The sequence below is a fragment of the Diachasmimorpha longicaudata genome, chromosome 16, assembly GCF_034640455.1.
Source record: "Diachasmimorpha longicaudata isolate KC_UGA_2023 chromosome 16, iyDiaLong2, whole genome shotgun sequence".
Lineage (NCBI taxonomy): Eukaryota > Metazoa > Arthropoda > Insecta > Hymenoptera > Braconidae > Diachasmimorpha > Diachasmimorpha longicaudata.
The window spans coordinates 5,001,183-5,017,128 of NC_087240.1; the positions used below are offsets into that span (position 1 = coordinate 5,001,183).

Sequence of the window (15,946 nt, forward strand, 5' to 3'; positions counted from 1 at the left end):
TAGAATCACCCATTTTTTTATGAGCTTCCTCGTGGAAAATTCTGCTGGAGTATCACTAAATTTCATAAATAAATATCCAAAATTCAAATGCTGTGTCAAACAATTTTATTACGTGTCCTATAAAAGTCATTAATCTTCTTCTCTCGGTACTGGATAAACAAATAATCCTTGTTTAAACTCTTCGATGTCAGTAATGTAATAATCGTCCATTTTGTTCACTTTCTCCCCCGGCAAGTTAGTAACAAATTTCAAATTGTATTCAACGACCCCCCCGTACCTGACGACGTGCCTCTTCCTCAAGATCTTCTCCTCCCTCTCATCATATCCCCCCTGCTTATCACTCTTGGCATTCCCCACAACCTGAACACTCAACTTCCTCAGATTTTTTCCCCCACTGATATGCGCCTCCACCCAGTCCCTGACTTCCTCCAGATTGACCTTCGATATCATCTCCAGCTCCTTTCTGATTCTATCAAAAACGTAATGCCTCGAGGTTATCTCCCCCCAGTTCCTCATGACCTCCTCCTTCAGATGAATATCCGCGCACTCTTTCATCCTGACCAGCGCCTCCTTGATTGCCTCGAAGTCCTTCTCCGTCGATTTCTTCAGTGTCTCATTGAACTGCTTCAAGAATTCCTCAATCCTATCATCAATATGCTCAACACTGAACTTATCCGCTTGCGTGTGAACGGTCACCGAATACCCAAAAACTCCACTGGTATTCCTCAAAATGGAGAACACATTGTACCCCAATTGCTCCTGAGTCCTGAGCTGATTGAACAACGGCTCCTCCATGATCATCATCACCAGTTCGATGATGACAGCGAGTCTAGTCGAGAATAAATCGGACTGATAATAATTAGTCACCACAGAATTAGCATCTGTTTCGTTAAAATTCCTGACCCTGCAGCAATGGCTTTCCCCACGTGGAAGGACATTGACCCGGTTGTGAGGAAGAGTATTAGGTAGCAACGGTTGACACCCAAGAATGTCAAAGAACTTCGTGACGATTTGAATCACCTCATCCCTCCGAATATTCCCCTGGACGAGTGATTGCACGTAAATCTGTCTGTTAAAGTCCCTCACAAAATGCCTGAACTGCTCAAAGGTCACCTCGGCTACAGCCGCATGTTTATCGACATTCGACCAATGATTAACAATCAGAATGGACAGTCTCACGTCCTTGTTCAGCTTCGAGGGCTTCAGGAAGGTATTGTAATAGGTCTTCAGCTGCTCCTTCTTCATGACGTCGAACAAACTCTCGGTGACCAACTCCGAGCAGTTGGCGATGTACCTGCCGATGGTCTCCAGCAGCAGTGGAAGCTTCTGATTGAAACCCGACACCTTGACGAGAAGTCCCCGGTCCCCGTGTTCGATCTCATAACTCAGCTCAACAGCTGTCGCTGGGTAGAGTTCCTCCACGAGCAGCTGCTTGAGAACACTGACCATCAGATCAGTCATTCCAGCGCCCTCTGGAGAAGCCACGAATGCTGGTGAAATGAAGTTGAAGAGCATGTAGCACTCTGGAAGCCGAAACTTGAAGTCCGGCTTGTACCAGATCTCCGAGAGGACGTCCTGATGGATCCTCACTGGAAATTCCACTTCTGACTCTATCGGGATGAGACTGAAGTCATCAGTGATGAAGACATTGGCCTCCGGCAGATGGAATTCCTGAAAGGGCTCCAATTTTTTCCATGACTCCACCCAATCCCGAGGAATCTCTGTATCCGTGTACTTGGTCTGAAACCAGGGCTCCACCTTCTCAAAGTCCTGGTCATCGAACTTCTTATCAAGAACCATGATGTTGGCGTTGTCAGGTGTCAGTGCTCCCATGCAATCAGCTATCGCTTCAGGATTGTACTCGAAGTACAGATCGCCCCCTGTTATGTAATCCTTGGGGGAGTAAAAGTGCATATTCTCGCAGAGATCCTCCACGTACTCAGCAGCTGGTACCTCATCGACAAATTTAAAATTCGTCTCCTCGATCATTTTAATCTCATCAAAAATCCACCTCTGGGGTCCCAGTCGTCGCATCATCGTAATATACGAGAATATTGCGTCGAGGACTTCCTTGAGGTGTGCGTGACCCTCATCCGTTAATGTCACAGCCAGACTGAACAGTGCATACATAGAACTGTGCTCAAAGCCACCCTCACCATTCCCGCAGAAAACATCTAATGCCCACATTTTTTCCCTCAAGTAACTTATCAGGGATCCCTTACCCTCGTGTCCTATTATCCAAGACACGTACTGATGGGGCTTCGCTCGATACAAGTGAAGAAGAGACGGCAGGGCCCAGGTAAGCTCTATCTGGCAGATATCCTTCATCGGTTTTATCTTATAAATTCGTCGAAAGCGATCAGTATCGAAGGACTTTGCTCCCTTGAATTTCGAAAAATCGTCTGGAGGAAGATTGTTATTGGGAACATTGGCGAAACACTGCTTCACGTAGGTCTCCAGGGTGTCCAGGGGAAGTCTTGCCTGAATTGTCACTGTCATTCTGTGGGCGCTGTAGTGACGTTCACGAAATTTGTGGAGCTCCTGGTACAGCTTGTCATCGGTCACCATGTCACGTAGAGATACGAGATTACCCCAGGGAAATTTTGTCGCTGGATGCTGAGACTCGGCGAAGCTGCAGAACAGCTGCTCCTTCCGATAGAAGTCCGAGGGCAATGCCATCTGGAATTCACTCTCCACTGCTTCGCGTTCTCGAGTTATGGCATCTCTCAGCATCAGGGGATTGATGAACAGCTGGGCAAAACGGTCTAGGGCCCCCAGGAGATGCTTCTCGTGAATTTCGAAGTAGAATGTCGTTTGTTCGCACTCAGTGGAGGCGTTGTCTGTGCCCCCGCGCTTCGTTACGAACGCGTCGAATTCGTTCTCCAGGGGGTATTTCTCGGAGCCCATGAACACCATGTGCTCGAGGAAGTGGGCGAGACCTTGAATGTCGGGAGGATCGCTGAAGGAACCCACACTTACGCAGAGACCACAGGCTGCCATCTTCTCGACGTTCTTGGCGGGCTTGGAGAAGGTGTCCTCGTCGTCTGATGTGGCGGTGTCTTCTTCGGTGTCTGACTGGTCGGAGCCATCCTCACAGCAGCTATCCGAGTCGGAGTCATCTGATGATGCGGCTGAGAGAGGTGGGAAACGTTTTGATGAATTATTTTTGTTATTGTTTTCTTCACTTTGTCGTCAATGTTAATCCCTTTTCATTCTACTTTTCTGCTCTTGTAAACATGAGCAAACAAAGCGGGTTGAAGCGATTGAATTAACGATAGAAATTCAGGGTAATAGAATCCTCCAAAAATTAACTAAAAATTGAGTGGAGATTTAATAATATTAACATTATTCTGGGGATATTGAATTATGCAAAAATATGTAAATATGAAAAATCAATTCACCAGCCACGTCATCATCGTCAGAGGCTCCCTTTCCATCTCCACAGGCACCATTAGCAAAATGTAAATCAGCTATCAAAAGGGCAGTGAGGCCGTTAGGCAGTTTGATAACCCTGTACTCCTTCTTGTCATTCTCAGACTTGATCGGAGTGTCCAAGTACTCCACCTTGATGTTGGCAGTCGCCTCCTCAATTTTAACGTCCCCCGAGGCAGACGACATAGTCATATTGCCACCAGTTAGGTTAGAATCATCACCAGAGGATGGACACTCGCAATTCGGCACAACCATTTTTTGATTGACTTGATGATGATGGAATTTAATTTTTTTCTTCGCTGGTGGAACGCTCAGGGAGCGCTTTGGCATTATCCGGTTATGATTTACCAGATTTTTGACAGCACATGAGAGCAGCGTGGATGGACGGAATGACAAAAACATACGAACATAACCAACTTCATTGGAGATAACTGTTTAGCCTCTTTACGAGAGCCATTTGACATGTGTTGGGAAGGCTCTGGATTTTTTCAGGTTAAAATATTTGACAGTATCCGGAATCATTTTTTTGAAGTAAGACATCTTTATTATTATTTATAGAGCTCTAGCTCTCACTATCATCAATATAAAAATACAAAAAGGAAAAATATCGCAACGATCTAATTAAAATCGTAATCAATTCGTCACTTGGAACGCTGAAGCATGTAGATGAGTGTGGTGTAGCGTTGAAGCCATTCGTTGAAGGTTGCTCCATGTACCAGGGAGTCGTTGATGGCCATGACTTCTGCGACTGGTTGAGAGCACCAAGAGTCAAAAATCGAGGTCAGCTCTGAAATTTCTTCCCGACATTTTTTCCCCCTAGAGTTCCCCTCGTCCAGGAGCTCAATTATGTCCCTCTCATGAGCAAAAGATGGAAGTGAGGACTTCAAACTGATTTCCAGTTGATTAGCAATCATTGATTCCTCTTTCTTCTGCTTCAAGTATTTGTTGGCGATGATATCGAGGTAGCAAGTGATCAGGTGGTAGAGGGCGGGCTGGAGGACTGGAGTTGCTGATGTCAGGGTTGTAAATGAGATCGAGGCGTTGCTCATGCACGTCGTGGCATGTCTGTAAGCTCCGACCTTTCCACTCAGTACAATCTTATTTAAAGCATTGACATCCAGGTTCTCCTGGAAGACCTCCAGCTCATGACTGAGATGTCCATTCATCCTGTCTGGAGCAGCCTCGTGCTGGCAGCTCAAAGATCGAATAGACTCCAAAGCTACTGTCAAATTGTCCTTCAGAATTAGCAAAAAATTGCTGGCAGATTGGAGAAGTCCCAGGGACCTGTGGAGTGTCTGGACCCTCTGCTGCATCTGATAGTCAATCTCATTAATCTCTGACTCGAGCTCGTGCAGCTCCAGGGAGACAGCATTTTGCTCCTCGCTGAAGTGCTTCATCTTCTCCATTTCGCTCTGAAGGACCTTCTGAGTTGCCTCGAACTTCGTCACCTCCATGGTTGTCATCAGCCACTTATCCATCTCCTCGTTGTCATCGAACCATGCGGATATTTGCTCGAGATATTCACTACCTCGTGCCTCGTACTCTTTGGCCTTCTCCAGTTGAATGCACTTGGCGATCGCTGATTTGAGCTGTCGACCTCGAGCACTCGCTATTTCCAGATCCAATTGGGAGATCGTCTTCTTGGTGTCACTCTCGTCGATCCCCAGTTTGCAGAGCTCTTCATTATTTCGAATTCGATTCTTCAGAATCCAGTCCCATAACTCGGGAATTGCGATTGGACCGAGTGTCTCCTGAATCTGCTTCCAGGCCTTGCTTTTATCGGCTCTCGAGGATATCCCACCGACGAGCGTCAGCGACTCGTTCATCGTCGTCGGGTCTATACCTGACTGAGAAGAGGGGAGCAAGTCCTGGCAAACCGCTCGCATGTCCCGGCAGTTACGCATTTTCTCTTTCATTTCATGGTGACTTAGGTTTAGGAGGCTCTTCTTGGTCTCCAGGGCCTTCTTCGTAGCTCTGATTTTTTGGAGCTTTAAGACTGAAAGGGAGAGAGCACTGGCTTACAGATTTCAAGCGTTTTTGCTAAATTAAACTACCTACTGTTATTTATTTTTAATTCAAGGCAGTTACATAATTGAGGGAGTCACTTACGCCAGGAAATTGTTTCTTTTTAATTCATCTCCTCACCTTTTTCTTTAATTGAGTTCTCCCTCTTCTCACATTCACTCTGAAGATTTATGACTTGAGTCTCCAGTAAACATCTCTCAGACCTCAAACGTTTAGTGTTCCGAATGTGCTGGATGGCAGGAGTCTGTCCCTGACTTTTTAGATAATAAAGTAGAATATTTTTTCGGGTTTCCAGGACATCGTTGACCGGGTGAATTTTCGAGCCAATTTCCTCCCACCAGAGGCCAGTAATTCCATGATTGAATCTACAACCAAGGAATTGACTGTTTTAATACCACTAATAATAATAATAATCATTTATTTTCTTTTGTGTTGAAGTTTGTGTTTTCCACCTCCTCCTATTACTCCTGTCTTAATCAATAATTTATAAATACGTCAGCATTAGTATTTTATTTTTTATTTGAACTCTGTGAGTGTGTGATGGCCCTCTGCTATCCTTTAGAACATTGATTAACCTATTAGTTAAGTTTCAAATTAATTTTATTTGTGAAATAGCTGGAAATTTATAACCTTACATTTTTTTAACGTGATCAGAACAGGCAGACGGTGGACACCCCAGGGTTTCCGCCCACTCAAAGTTATTCACTATTTCCACCGTCTTCGGCATGACGAATAATCCAGATCAATGACAATAAAGCCTCTTTGATTGAAACAATTTAAAACACTTTGAAGACATAATGAGAAGTTCAAACTTCAAATTTGTAACTGTTTACCATGCGATAATAGTGGGAGGAGGACGCTCGCCGGTGCTCCTCCGGTGGTAAGTGAAAGCTCTGGGGAGAATGACTTTACCGACGTCTCGCTCTTCTCCGGATATAAAATAAATTTTGCGGAAAACATCAAAGCAAAATTTATCTGGTAATTTAATTGCGAATTTTGTTTGATTCTCGAGATCTGTGACTCCATTAATTCTCGGAATTTATGACTCCACCCGGGGAATTCATAGTATAACAGATCAAAGTACGTAAATTGTTTGAAAAATAGGAAGACTCTGAAGTACGATAACGTCAGGGTTATCCCGGGATGTCGGATAATCTAAAATCATTGCTTCATTCGACTTTGAACTCGTTTTGCAGTGAAAAATAGATTTAACCGGATGAGAATATTGTGGGTTAAAAAAATATTTCGCATCGAAATATTTTAATTATCGATTTAGTTTTTTATCGTGCGATATTTTATCTACCGAATCCCATTATTTTCCCGCAGATATCGAATGCCGCAACGATGAATGGGTACGCGACATGCAGGTGGTGGCCTATTGAGCTGGTGGGAACTCACAGAAGTGAAGGAAAAAATCCGAGGGTTGTTGTCCTTGAAGGATCTACCTACTCGGCTCTTATAAAATCCCCATAAGGTTGTTTATGCGTTCACTGCTCTTGGCGTTTGTCTTTTCCATTGATTCAGTCGTATCTCGCTCCAACACATGGACGCACTGGGCCGTGAAAAACGAGCGTACGTGTCGTGAAAAAAATTCCTCCCTTTCTACATGAGGTCATTTACTTCAGAGGAATTTTTCTACTTAAACGTTGCATAAAATAGAATTCTACGATACGATTGGCAAGGGAACTTCTTATCATGAGTCAGACGTGGGGTGAAAATCGCGGTTTTCAGTCCCAGGACGAAAATTTCAATGAAAAATTCCTTTGAAAATCGGTGAAGTGATTTTTTTTTTAATCCTGACTTTAAAAGTTCACAACTACTTTTCCCGCACATGAAATTTCACTCGCGACTGTTGAATTTCCGGAATGGATCCTCACTAACCCTGAGGGCCACCTCCTGCATGCCTAGTAATTCGTCGTGTCGATTTCATCATCTCGAGCCTCATAAATTAAAGATACCCTGCACATCCTCGCTGCCACCCCCGCACTCTCCTGATTCCCTCATCCAGTCTCACGAAATCGGTCGGAGTCTACTGAAGCGTGACCGCGAGCGCAGTGGTGTCAGGGTTCGGTATAAAGTTCCGTTCAGCTCTTCCACAAGCACCTTTTGACATCCCCGGGGCAATGCATATTCTCCTAGTATAGAATCCTCTGAGTTTGGTATCAAATGGCCGCCCATTGTCCCGAACCGATTCCGCACTCTTAATTAATATATTAATATTTTATATAATTAAAATTTATTAAAGACGTGATGATCCTGAAAGTCTTGAATTGACTCGAGGATTTTTTTCTGAACAAATATTGAATATACTTTCGCAAAATTCTCTTTAGTTACACTTTTCAAGATATGCAGGTACATAAATATAATAAATAAATAATTATATATGTATAAGATATACAGATAATGACATAAATATTCAGCAGAAATTTCTGTAAAAATAAATTTCGCAATCGCAGCGGAAAAGTCAGATTTCCCGGACCATCACCGAGGCATCACCTCTCCGCACCTCCACCTAAAGGTCACAGGTTGTTACATCTTGTTACGAACCCCGAGAGGTCCTTCCTGACTCATGATACCCTGGTCCCTCAGACGCTGGAGTTTCTTTCAAAGCCACTGGAGCGTCACATGTTTACACCCTTCGGGAGATTAACAAAGGGCGGCTGATTAGGCACTCATGAGATACCCCAGAGGCCTACGGGTCCGAGTAAATCCAGGATTATTTTCGAGTCTGGGGAAGATGGGTCGGGATGGTCTCCAGCGACTGCCCCGGTCAAGCCGACAATCCGCCCATTGATCGACGCAGCGGGACCTGCGGTTAAACCCCCTGAGGATAAATACTGTACGCCCTCCTCCTCCCCCCTCCCGACGCTGGTCCGGCGAATATTCTAATAAACTTAAACAGGGAGAGGTGTTTACTCCCGAAGGATAAGCCTACCGGAGACAACCACCGGGCCCATGATTCCCTGATCTCTGGTGTATCACATTACACGTGACCGTACTCCCGAGGTGAATTGGGAGGCAGTTGTTGATGTACCGTATTGAGTGCACCAGATGTCCATCTGATGATTGTGAGTGATTTTTATATTTAAATAAAATTTTTAAAAAATAATGGAGATAAAAAAGTTTTTTTTTAACAGAAATAAATAGAAAATACCTTAAATGATTAACTATTATGATTTGAAATTTTTTTTCATCTTCATAAGGAAAATTATAAATTTTTCCCCCCAGAGTGTGTCTCGTATGATAAAATAAATATTGTAAATACACAGGTTAATAATCTGTTGATAACTAAAGGACAGCAGATCCTTTTTTTAATGTCGAGAGGTGGAACCATTTTTTTAAACATTAAAATTAAGATCATAGGAGTTGGCCTGGAATAGACCTGGGGTTTATTTATTAATAAATAAAAAATTAGAAAAAAATATCTGATGAACGCCAGGCCCCTCATGGGCATTGTTTATCGATAAACAAATATGCAAAATACCTAAATAAATAAACTAGTGAAAAAAGGCCCATTAGATCCTTATTAATATTCCGGACAGTGCCAATGGCCTGAGGGGAAATTAGCATATTAATAAGAACACTCGCGACAAGGGTCAGGATAGCAGGATCAGGACACAGTGTGGCAGTGGTCGTAGCACTTGGTTTGACTTGGAAGGATCCTCGGGATCCTCCTCGGCTCCTCTGCATTCCTGATTACCGAGTCTCCGCATTTAGAACTCAATGGAGCGAAACTAATTGCCGGAATTGTCCCGGGGTTGCGATGAGCCCGGGTATTTATTTTTCGGGGGGCTGGGGGAGGGGGTGTGGCAAGCTGGTAATTACCCCAGCATGACATCAGGATAATTGACAGGAGAGAAACGGTGGAGGTTCGTAACCGATATTTCACCCTGGCGAGATAACAGAGGGATTGGCCGACGACGATGGGCCTCCGCCAATGGGGGCCCAGCCTTGAAAATTAGGAAATCGGCCCTCCTGCCCCGGTGGATTCACTCCATGAATGACGAGACATTTTCCCTCTCTGCTGGAGAACCAGCTCCGGCTCGAGGATGGTCTCCTGCTAGCGGGGATATCACTTTTCATTTTTTTCTTAACCCTTTGACGCTCGGCTGAGTGCGATAGAGAGTGAAGGTCATCCCCTTTTTTTGTTAATCAAGTTTTTAATACTATTTACATCATATATATTATGTACATCATATATACGTAGGTGTACATCACATGTAGACGTCACATGTACATTATTTACATAAATGAAAAACCGGTAGATGAAAAAATGTTGTTTTGTGACGCATTTGAAAATTGTTTACCCAAATTTCAGTTCTTTATATTTTTCTCGGAATCGGAATAAATAATCGATCAATCGATTGATCCCAATTACCAAATGACCCTTTGCAGAAGAGGGCGGCGCCCCCCGGGGGTTAACCATCAGCGCGAGGGGTGCCGCCCTCATATCCAATAATATTATCCACCATAATATTTAAATAAAATAATATTACAAAGTGTAACAATTAATCCACGTTATATTTTTTATATTTTCTCCAGCAACATAACAATACAATAACATTCAGAGGTACCGCACTTGACGCAGCCCTCCAGGGTGAACCTCGCAACATCACGATGTTCCACACCCGCCTGAAACCCTATTCCACGTTGTATCGTGCGTCACCAGAGTCACCCACAGTCTCCCACGGGACCCTCCGCCGTCGAAAAACTCCCCAACATCGTCGACCTGTTCCCACATGCTGAGTTCCGGATGAAAGGTGTATCGCGAGTGGCTCGACCTAACCGGGTCTCGTGATCCCTCGGGTGCATCCACCAACAGCGATGGAGCCGCCTCCCAGTCGCAAATCACCTGCCCTTTGGTCCCTTCCCGGGCGCCACCATCATGGGCTCCTGATAGCGCTTGTATCGGTGGATTCTGTGGGGCGTCGTCCGACATATTTTGCGAGTGACGAACGTCGGCGTGAGAATGGTATCCTGATGTCGGGTGTATCGAGGAAAGCTGAAGTCACTGGGGTGCGCCATTGCTGGCCGAAAACTCCGGTTATTTACGGTATTTCCTGGGGGATAACTGGGATCCAGAGGCGATCTGCCACTTCCTGACGCCCTCTGCGTCCTTACTACACTTGTTTACCTCTGTCTTCACTTTGGAATCCCTTCCACGCCCTTTTTTCACACCCAACGGACTGAATAAACATCCTTATGTATGAAAATATATTTTTCGGCTCCGTAGGATGATGGGAGTCGTGTCCCTTTTCGTTAAAATATGGCGGCTCTTGGTATGAAATGAGTACCTTTTGAGGAGCCTCCAGTGACTTCATAACTCCCTGCTATTTCTATATAATTACTGTAATTTATGTTGACATGGTCACACCCTTCGGCCCTATGAAATCCTGGTTGTTACCGATTAAATCGATGAACTGTCGCCGTTACTTCGGCTCATTTTTCGGATTTTTTTCCCGTGAAGGGTCACTTTGCGGCAATTGATTCCCTCTCAACTGCCTTCGATTGATTTTTTTTACTTCAAACTGACCCCATTGTTTATAGGGCTTTCCACTTGTGCAGCTGAACCCGATCGAGCCGGCTGATCGCAGCAGGCAGTTACTACTTGAATTTTAAATTGGGGACATTTCATAAATTATGACAATGTAAACGTCAAGGGATATGTGCCCATGTATCGTTGATGATGGAATATTACATGCGCAGTGTAAACAACTCCGTTACATCGACGTAGCAGGAGAATAAGCGATTGGAGGAGGTGACAGCGCGGGAAACTTTGGTAACCAGAGCCGCATATTACGGATGGAGGAGGTAGAAACGTCTCCGGCGAAGGGTTAATCACTAGTTCGTTGGTATAATCGACTAGTGACGTAGGTACAACGTTTCTGGAAGGGGACAATTTATTTTTAACGGATTAAGAGGGCGATGAGCTCGTGTGGATTGTGAGGATCGTCCGGTTGACGCTGTTTTTTCAAAATATATTTTAAAATTATTATCTTGAGATTTTGATGCTCAGAAACGCGATCGATGAACTGTTCAGCTGCGGCCGGCGGTGGAGGTATCAGCTGGTGCCTGATAAGGCGGCTCTACGGCACGATATTTTTCGTTACTGATAGCACTGGCCGCGCTGGAGATGGGGGATGGACGATATGACGATTCATATCTCTTGCACGCCGGAAAATAGGGGAGCAGGAGAGGTAGGAGTGTTGCGTTATGCCTCAACGGGTCTTCATATTTCATGCGAGTATGGATCCGCGGCCTTGACTACCCCCCCTGGCGACACTGGCCACGTGGAAGAGGCATCTGACCCTCGTCTTTCCGGTTTTTCATAAATTATTGTGGGGCAGAGGTGCAGCTCATGCGATGGAAATTACGAAAATCGATGAATGGAGCCCATGTGATGAGATAAAAATTACGAAAATCAATGGATTGAGCGTTTAGATCCTTCTACATCCATATAGATCCGTCTAAAAATTTTTTTATGTTAAAAAAGTTGTAAAAAACTAACAATCAAAATTGGATTTAATTAATCGTCAACCAAAATCGAGATTTTTTAAATTTCTATTTTTATCAGTTTTGAGGGAGGTTTTTCTAAAGGAGGGGGAGGAGAAAGGGTTGTAAGTCAAGAACCCAATACAATTTCCTCCCTCAATTTCTAAAAACATCTGTAAAACCCTCTACCACTCAACATCGTCAATCCCCCAAATTTTCAAGACTAAAAAAAATTACCTCTCAATCAATTAAACATTAATTCTCAAATCTCCCCCCCTTTTCCCTCCATCAACCCTTTCTCCCCATCCCAATCACCCCGAACTCCCCGAAAACCGCGACTACTCCCCAAAAATCCCCTCCTCCCTTCCACACCCCTCAACCACCCAACCCCATCTCGAACCATCGAAAAATCCTTCATCCCCTGAAGGACTGGCCCTTACCCCGAACCCCATGGCCACCCCTCAACGAATGCTGTGGTCCTGTTCTCAATGCGTGGGCGTATTCCCTTCGACATCTTACAGCAACGCACCCGCCATAACATCCCCCTCACTCCACCCCTCAATTTTACAATCCATAAAATGGTCGCATCACGATCCTCGATTTCCCATTCTCTGATGAGATTTTACGGGGGATAAAATGCCCCTCCCCCCTCCCTCTCTTACCGCCGTCCGGTAGTCACCGAGGGCAGTCTCCGCGACCCTTCGACAATCGTCTCATCCCCTTCCCACCCCCCCCCCCCTACCCCGTCACTCATAACTTCACAGACTGAAAGCCAAATATCTCCGACCCTTTTCCCGGAATAATATTCACAGTCCCCCGTGAAGTTTCGAAGGACCAAGGCCATTGAGCTCCTGCTGTCTTCTGCAATCCTGTTGGAAATGCGTGGGCGCGGTCTCCGCGAGGGCCGTCCGAGGCCGCACCGAGGTCGCACCCTTTTTGGCCACACGTGGAATAACCCATGTAGCTGACACGGCCCTCTTTGCTGTCCAGCCCCTCGACAATTTAGCGAGGATTATTCAAGGCTCAACATCCACAAGTCTGTCCCACTCCCTCTGTTATCCGTCTCACACCACCCCCCTGTGACCGATCGAGCCCCATCAAATGCCTACGGCTCATCCAAGGCCATTACGCATGCCCAAAAGGGCCTTCTCCGTCGGCTCCCGGATTAAAGCCTTTCTCGGCATCGATAAAGCTTAAATATTCAGATTACTCGATGGAATGCCACACCGCATGCGCACAGGGCCCAGGCACTGGCATTAGACACCCTTCAAGGGGGTAGGGGGTGATTTCGAGTGCTCCACCCCCTTATGTCGATTCTCGTGTTATTCAATTAAAGACAGCTGAGAGGAGATTCGCACTTCTGATTGGAATTGTTGGGGTTTTGGTCATTAAGGTGCTACGCATGCCCCGCGTCATTATTGATTTAGGGGTAACAATGGGGTGAGTGGTGGAGGGTGGAGGGAGGGTGGACGGGGTGTTGGGGGGTGGTTAGCTGGGGAGACGGCGGGGCGAGGGGAGTGCGGCACTGGGCGTCGACTAAGTTTCTGGGGCATTTGAAGGTCGGGTGGAGTTGGGGGAGGGGGTGGGGGTGAGGCCCTTGTCGTGTCGGAGGGTACGGGTGATGTCTGTCTCGCGGGGTTTACGTTAGAACACCTGCCCGATTTACTAGGGGAGCATGACTCACGAGTTTCTTGATTCTATTGATCCGGTTTTAAAGGGGGGTTGGTGGGGGTTTTTTAAAGGAGACGACACGACACCTTCGGAACGGGATGCGGGGGTTTTGGGGTGGGAAATATGCCGAAATATTTGGAAATAATTACGGGATGTTTGAGGGAACTTAAAAAGTATTCGAGAAGAATTGATTCGGGGGTTGAATTCATTTTTGTTGTGATTGGGGAGCGAATGGGGGTGCGGGGAATTTTTTTGAAGTGTTAGGGAATATGTTGGTCGATATGAGAGGGTGAGTTTCGACGGAATTTTGCAAGTGCTGAGCAGGAAGAATTTTTTTTGGGAATTTCGGTTTTAACGGAGGGATAAATTAATTAGTTTTTGAAATTGAGATAATTTTTTTCGCGAATTATGATATTAACGAGCGAAAATAAAATTATTTTAAATAATGTTCGATGGAAAATGCTAACATTTAATTGTTGAGATTTTCATTGAATTATTTTTCAATTAAAAGAAGGTAAAAAATATTGGAAACTCGATCCTTCAGAAAATTCAAGGGTTAGAACTGAATATTGCACCCCCTCTAGCCACCCGGGGCCTCCCCCACTGATTCCTCGTTCTCCCCGACCCCGTCATCCCCGCTCGCCTCACTAATCACACAATCGGTCGACCCAATTGCTTTCTTCAACTTCCTGTGATCCTGTTCGAAGAGCGGGGGCGGCACCCGCGGGAGGCAGGCCGTCAAACTCGCGGGGCGGAACCCTCACGACGAGGAGGCGGTGCGGAACGTTGAATCGCGGTTTTCGGACAATCGCGGGGACAATACCGAAGAAATCATCAGCCCTCCCCGCAAGCTAAACCGATTTTTTTCAATTATTCACGCTGACGTGATCCCCCAGAAATCCGCCAAAGGGTTCCCTGGAGGAGTCCGGGAGGACAACCGGAACGGAAACGCCCCGAGATTATAGGTGTACGTTAGGGATACACGCCCAAAGATCGAGGAGTGCCGCCAAGGTTGCGTCACCGGGTGCCAAGTGGCTCCCGAGGATTCGCCGGTCTAGGACTCGTGAATGCGCCGGAGCTGTGGTACATTCTCACCGGCGTCGGGAGTTCTGAATGGAGGCGAATCCGCCCGAAGGGCAACTCTCGACGATCTTGACCTTCCTTTCTCAGAAGAAGCTAAAAATCGGCACTACCGCCTCGACGATAACGAGGGAACACAATTATCGCCACTAAAATTCATTTATCTCCACCAATACATACCATATAATGTCTAGTACATAATATATCATTCATGAAAATATAAAAAAAAATTATATTCTAAGAAATGTCCCCGTCCGGAAGACAGAGATCGGCAAAGAAAACTCTAAAAAATAATTTGCCAAAAAAATTGTTACCCGTCCACTGGGGTAGGTTTTGAAGCCATTAACTACCGTCGGTGTTCCGCCCCCGGGTGCCGAGGGTGGACCACTGCCACCCCCATTTTCGCGCCCCAATTGAATCCCCAGGAGCAACGGCTACACTGGGCCACGAACCTCTCCTCTCTCCATGTCCCCCTGGTCCAGTTGTTTACTCTTGTATTGTCTACAATCCCTCTGAACATCGTCTCCATCGTATAAAAAAAAATCATCCCCCGAGACGATGTCCTGAAAGTCGAAAAGAAATTCCGGAGATTAATAAAACCCGTAAAAACGTCTTCTTTTCGGTGGATCGATCGGGTCTAAGGGGCATTGACTACCGATTTTCAAACCTCCACTCCTGTTCCATTTGTCTTGGCGCATGCAGTATCGTCGGAATGCTGTATTGGAATTGGCTATAATATTTTGCCAATATCAAATTTATGCTTTCCTACCACTTTTGTATGTCATCCAATAATCGTCGTCCTCGTTGCTCCTGGACTCCTGGTAATACAGTGCCCTGAAACAGCCGGAGTTACTCCCCCTGGTGATGACAAAAAAAAATATCTTGTATTGCAGTTGTCTATTTATTTGGGGGGAGGGGGGTGGGAGGCTCATTGCTAGATTATGACTCGAGTTTTTAATAGTGAATTAAAATTTTCATGTACATATGAATATTAATTACTGCGCGGGTGACAATACTCAGGCTCCCAGGCGGATGCAGGAGGTGATCGGGACTTCAGGGAAATCGCATGGCCCTTGTCCTTTGTCGGGGAGCAATTGCAAATTATTTTCACGTACAATTCCCCAGGTCTTGGAATAATAAACAAATAAAACTGGGGTAAAAAGACGAATCAAATTTTTTAATGTGATATGGAACGTGGGATTCGTAATCACCTATTTTATGTATTAACTATATTATAGAATATATA

At 45.4% G+C, this 15,946-nt stretch overlaps 2 protein-coding genes across 2 annotated transcripts; both read right to left on the reverse strand.

Moving 5' to 3' along the window:
• Positions 1-88: 88 nt before the first annotated feature.
• Positions 89-3,892, reverse strand: LOC135170321 (nardilysin-like). The gene is made up of 2 exons (XM_064136033.1): positions 3,402-3,892; positions 89-3,131 (listed from the first exon to the last, which is right to left on the reverse strand). Exons 1-2 carry the CDS (start codon positions 3,832-3,834, stop codon positions 130-132), a joined length of 3,435 nt encoding a protein of 1,144 aa, XP_063992103.1. The 5' UTR covers positions 3,835-3,892; the 3' UTR covers positions 89-129.
• Positions 3,893-3,950: 58 nt separating this feature from the next.
• Positions 3,951-6,310, reverse strand: LOC135170329 (augmin complex subunit dgt5-like). The gene is made up of 3 exons (XM_064136045.1): positions 6,093-6,310; positions 5,578-5,822; positions 3,951-5,428 (listed from the first exon to the last, which is right to left on the reverse strand). The coding sequence occupies exons 1-3, from the start codon at positions 6,182-6,184 to the stop codon at positions 4,074-4,076; spliced, it is 1,692 nt and encodes a 563-aa protein (XP_063992115.1). The 5' UTR covers positions 6,185-6,310; the 3' UTR covers positions 3,951-4,073.
• Between the last annotated feature and the right edge of the window lie 9,636 nt (positions 6,311-15,946).

Coding starts and splice junctions, on each gene's coding strand:
- LOC135170329 (XM_064136045.1), bottom strand. CDS start 6,184: ATGCCGAAGACGGTGGAAATAGTGAATAACTTTGAGTGGGCGGAAACC. Junction 5,823..6,092: donor TCTGATCACGTTAAAAAAAT/GTAAGGTTATAA, acceptor CCTTGGTTGTAG/ATTCAATCATGGAATTACTG. Junction 5,429..5,577: donor GAACTCAATTAAAGAAAAAG/GTGAGGAGATGA, acceptor TCTCCCTTTCAG/TCTTAAAGCTCCAAAAAATC.
- LOC135170321 (XM_064136033.1), bottom strand. CDS start 3,834: ATGTTTTTGTCATTCCGTCCATCCACGCTGCTCTCATGTGCTGTCAAA. Junction 3,132..3,401: donor TGACGATGATGACGTGGCTG/GTGAATTGATTT, acceptor CACCTCTCTCAG/CCGCATCATCAGATGACTCC.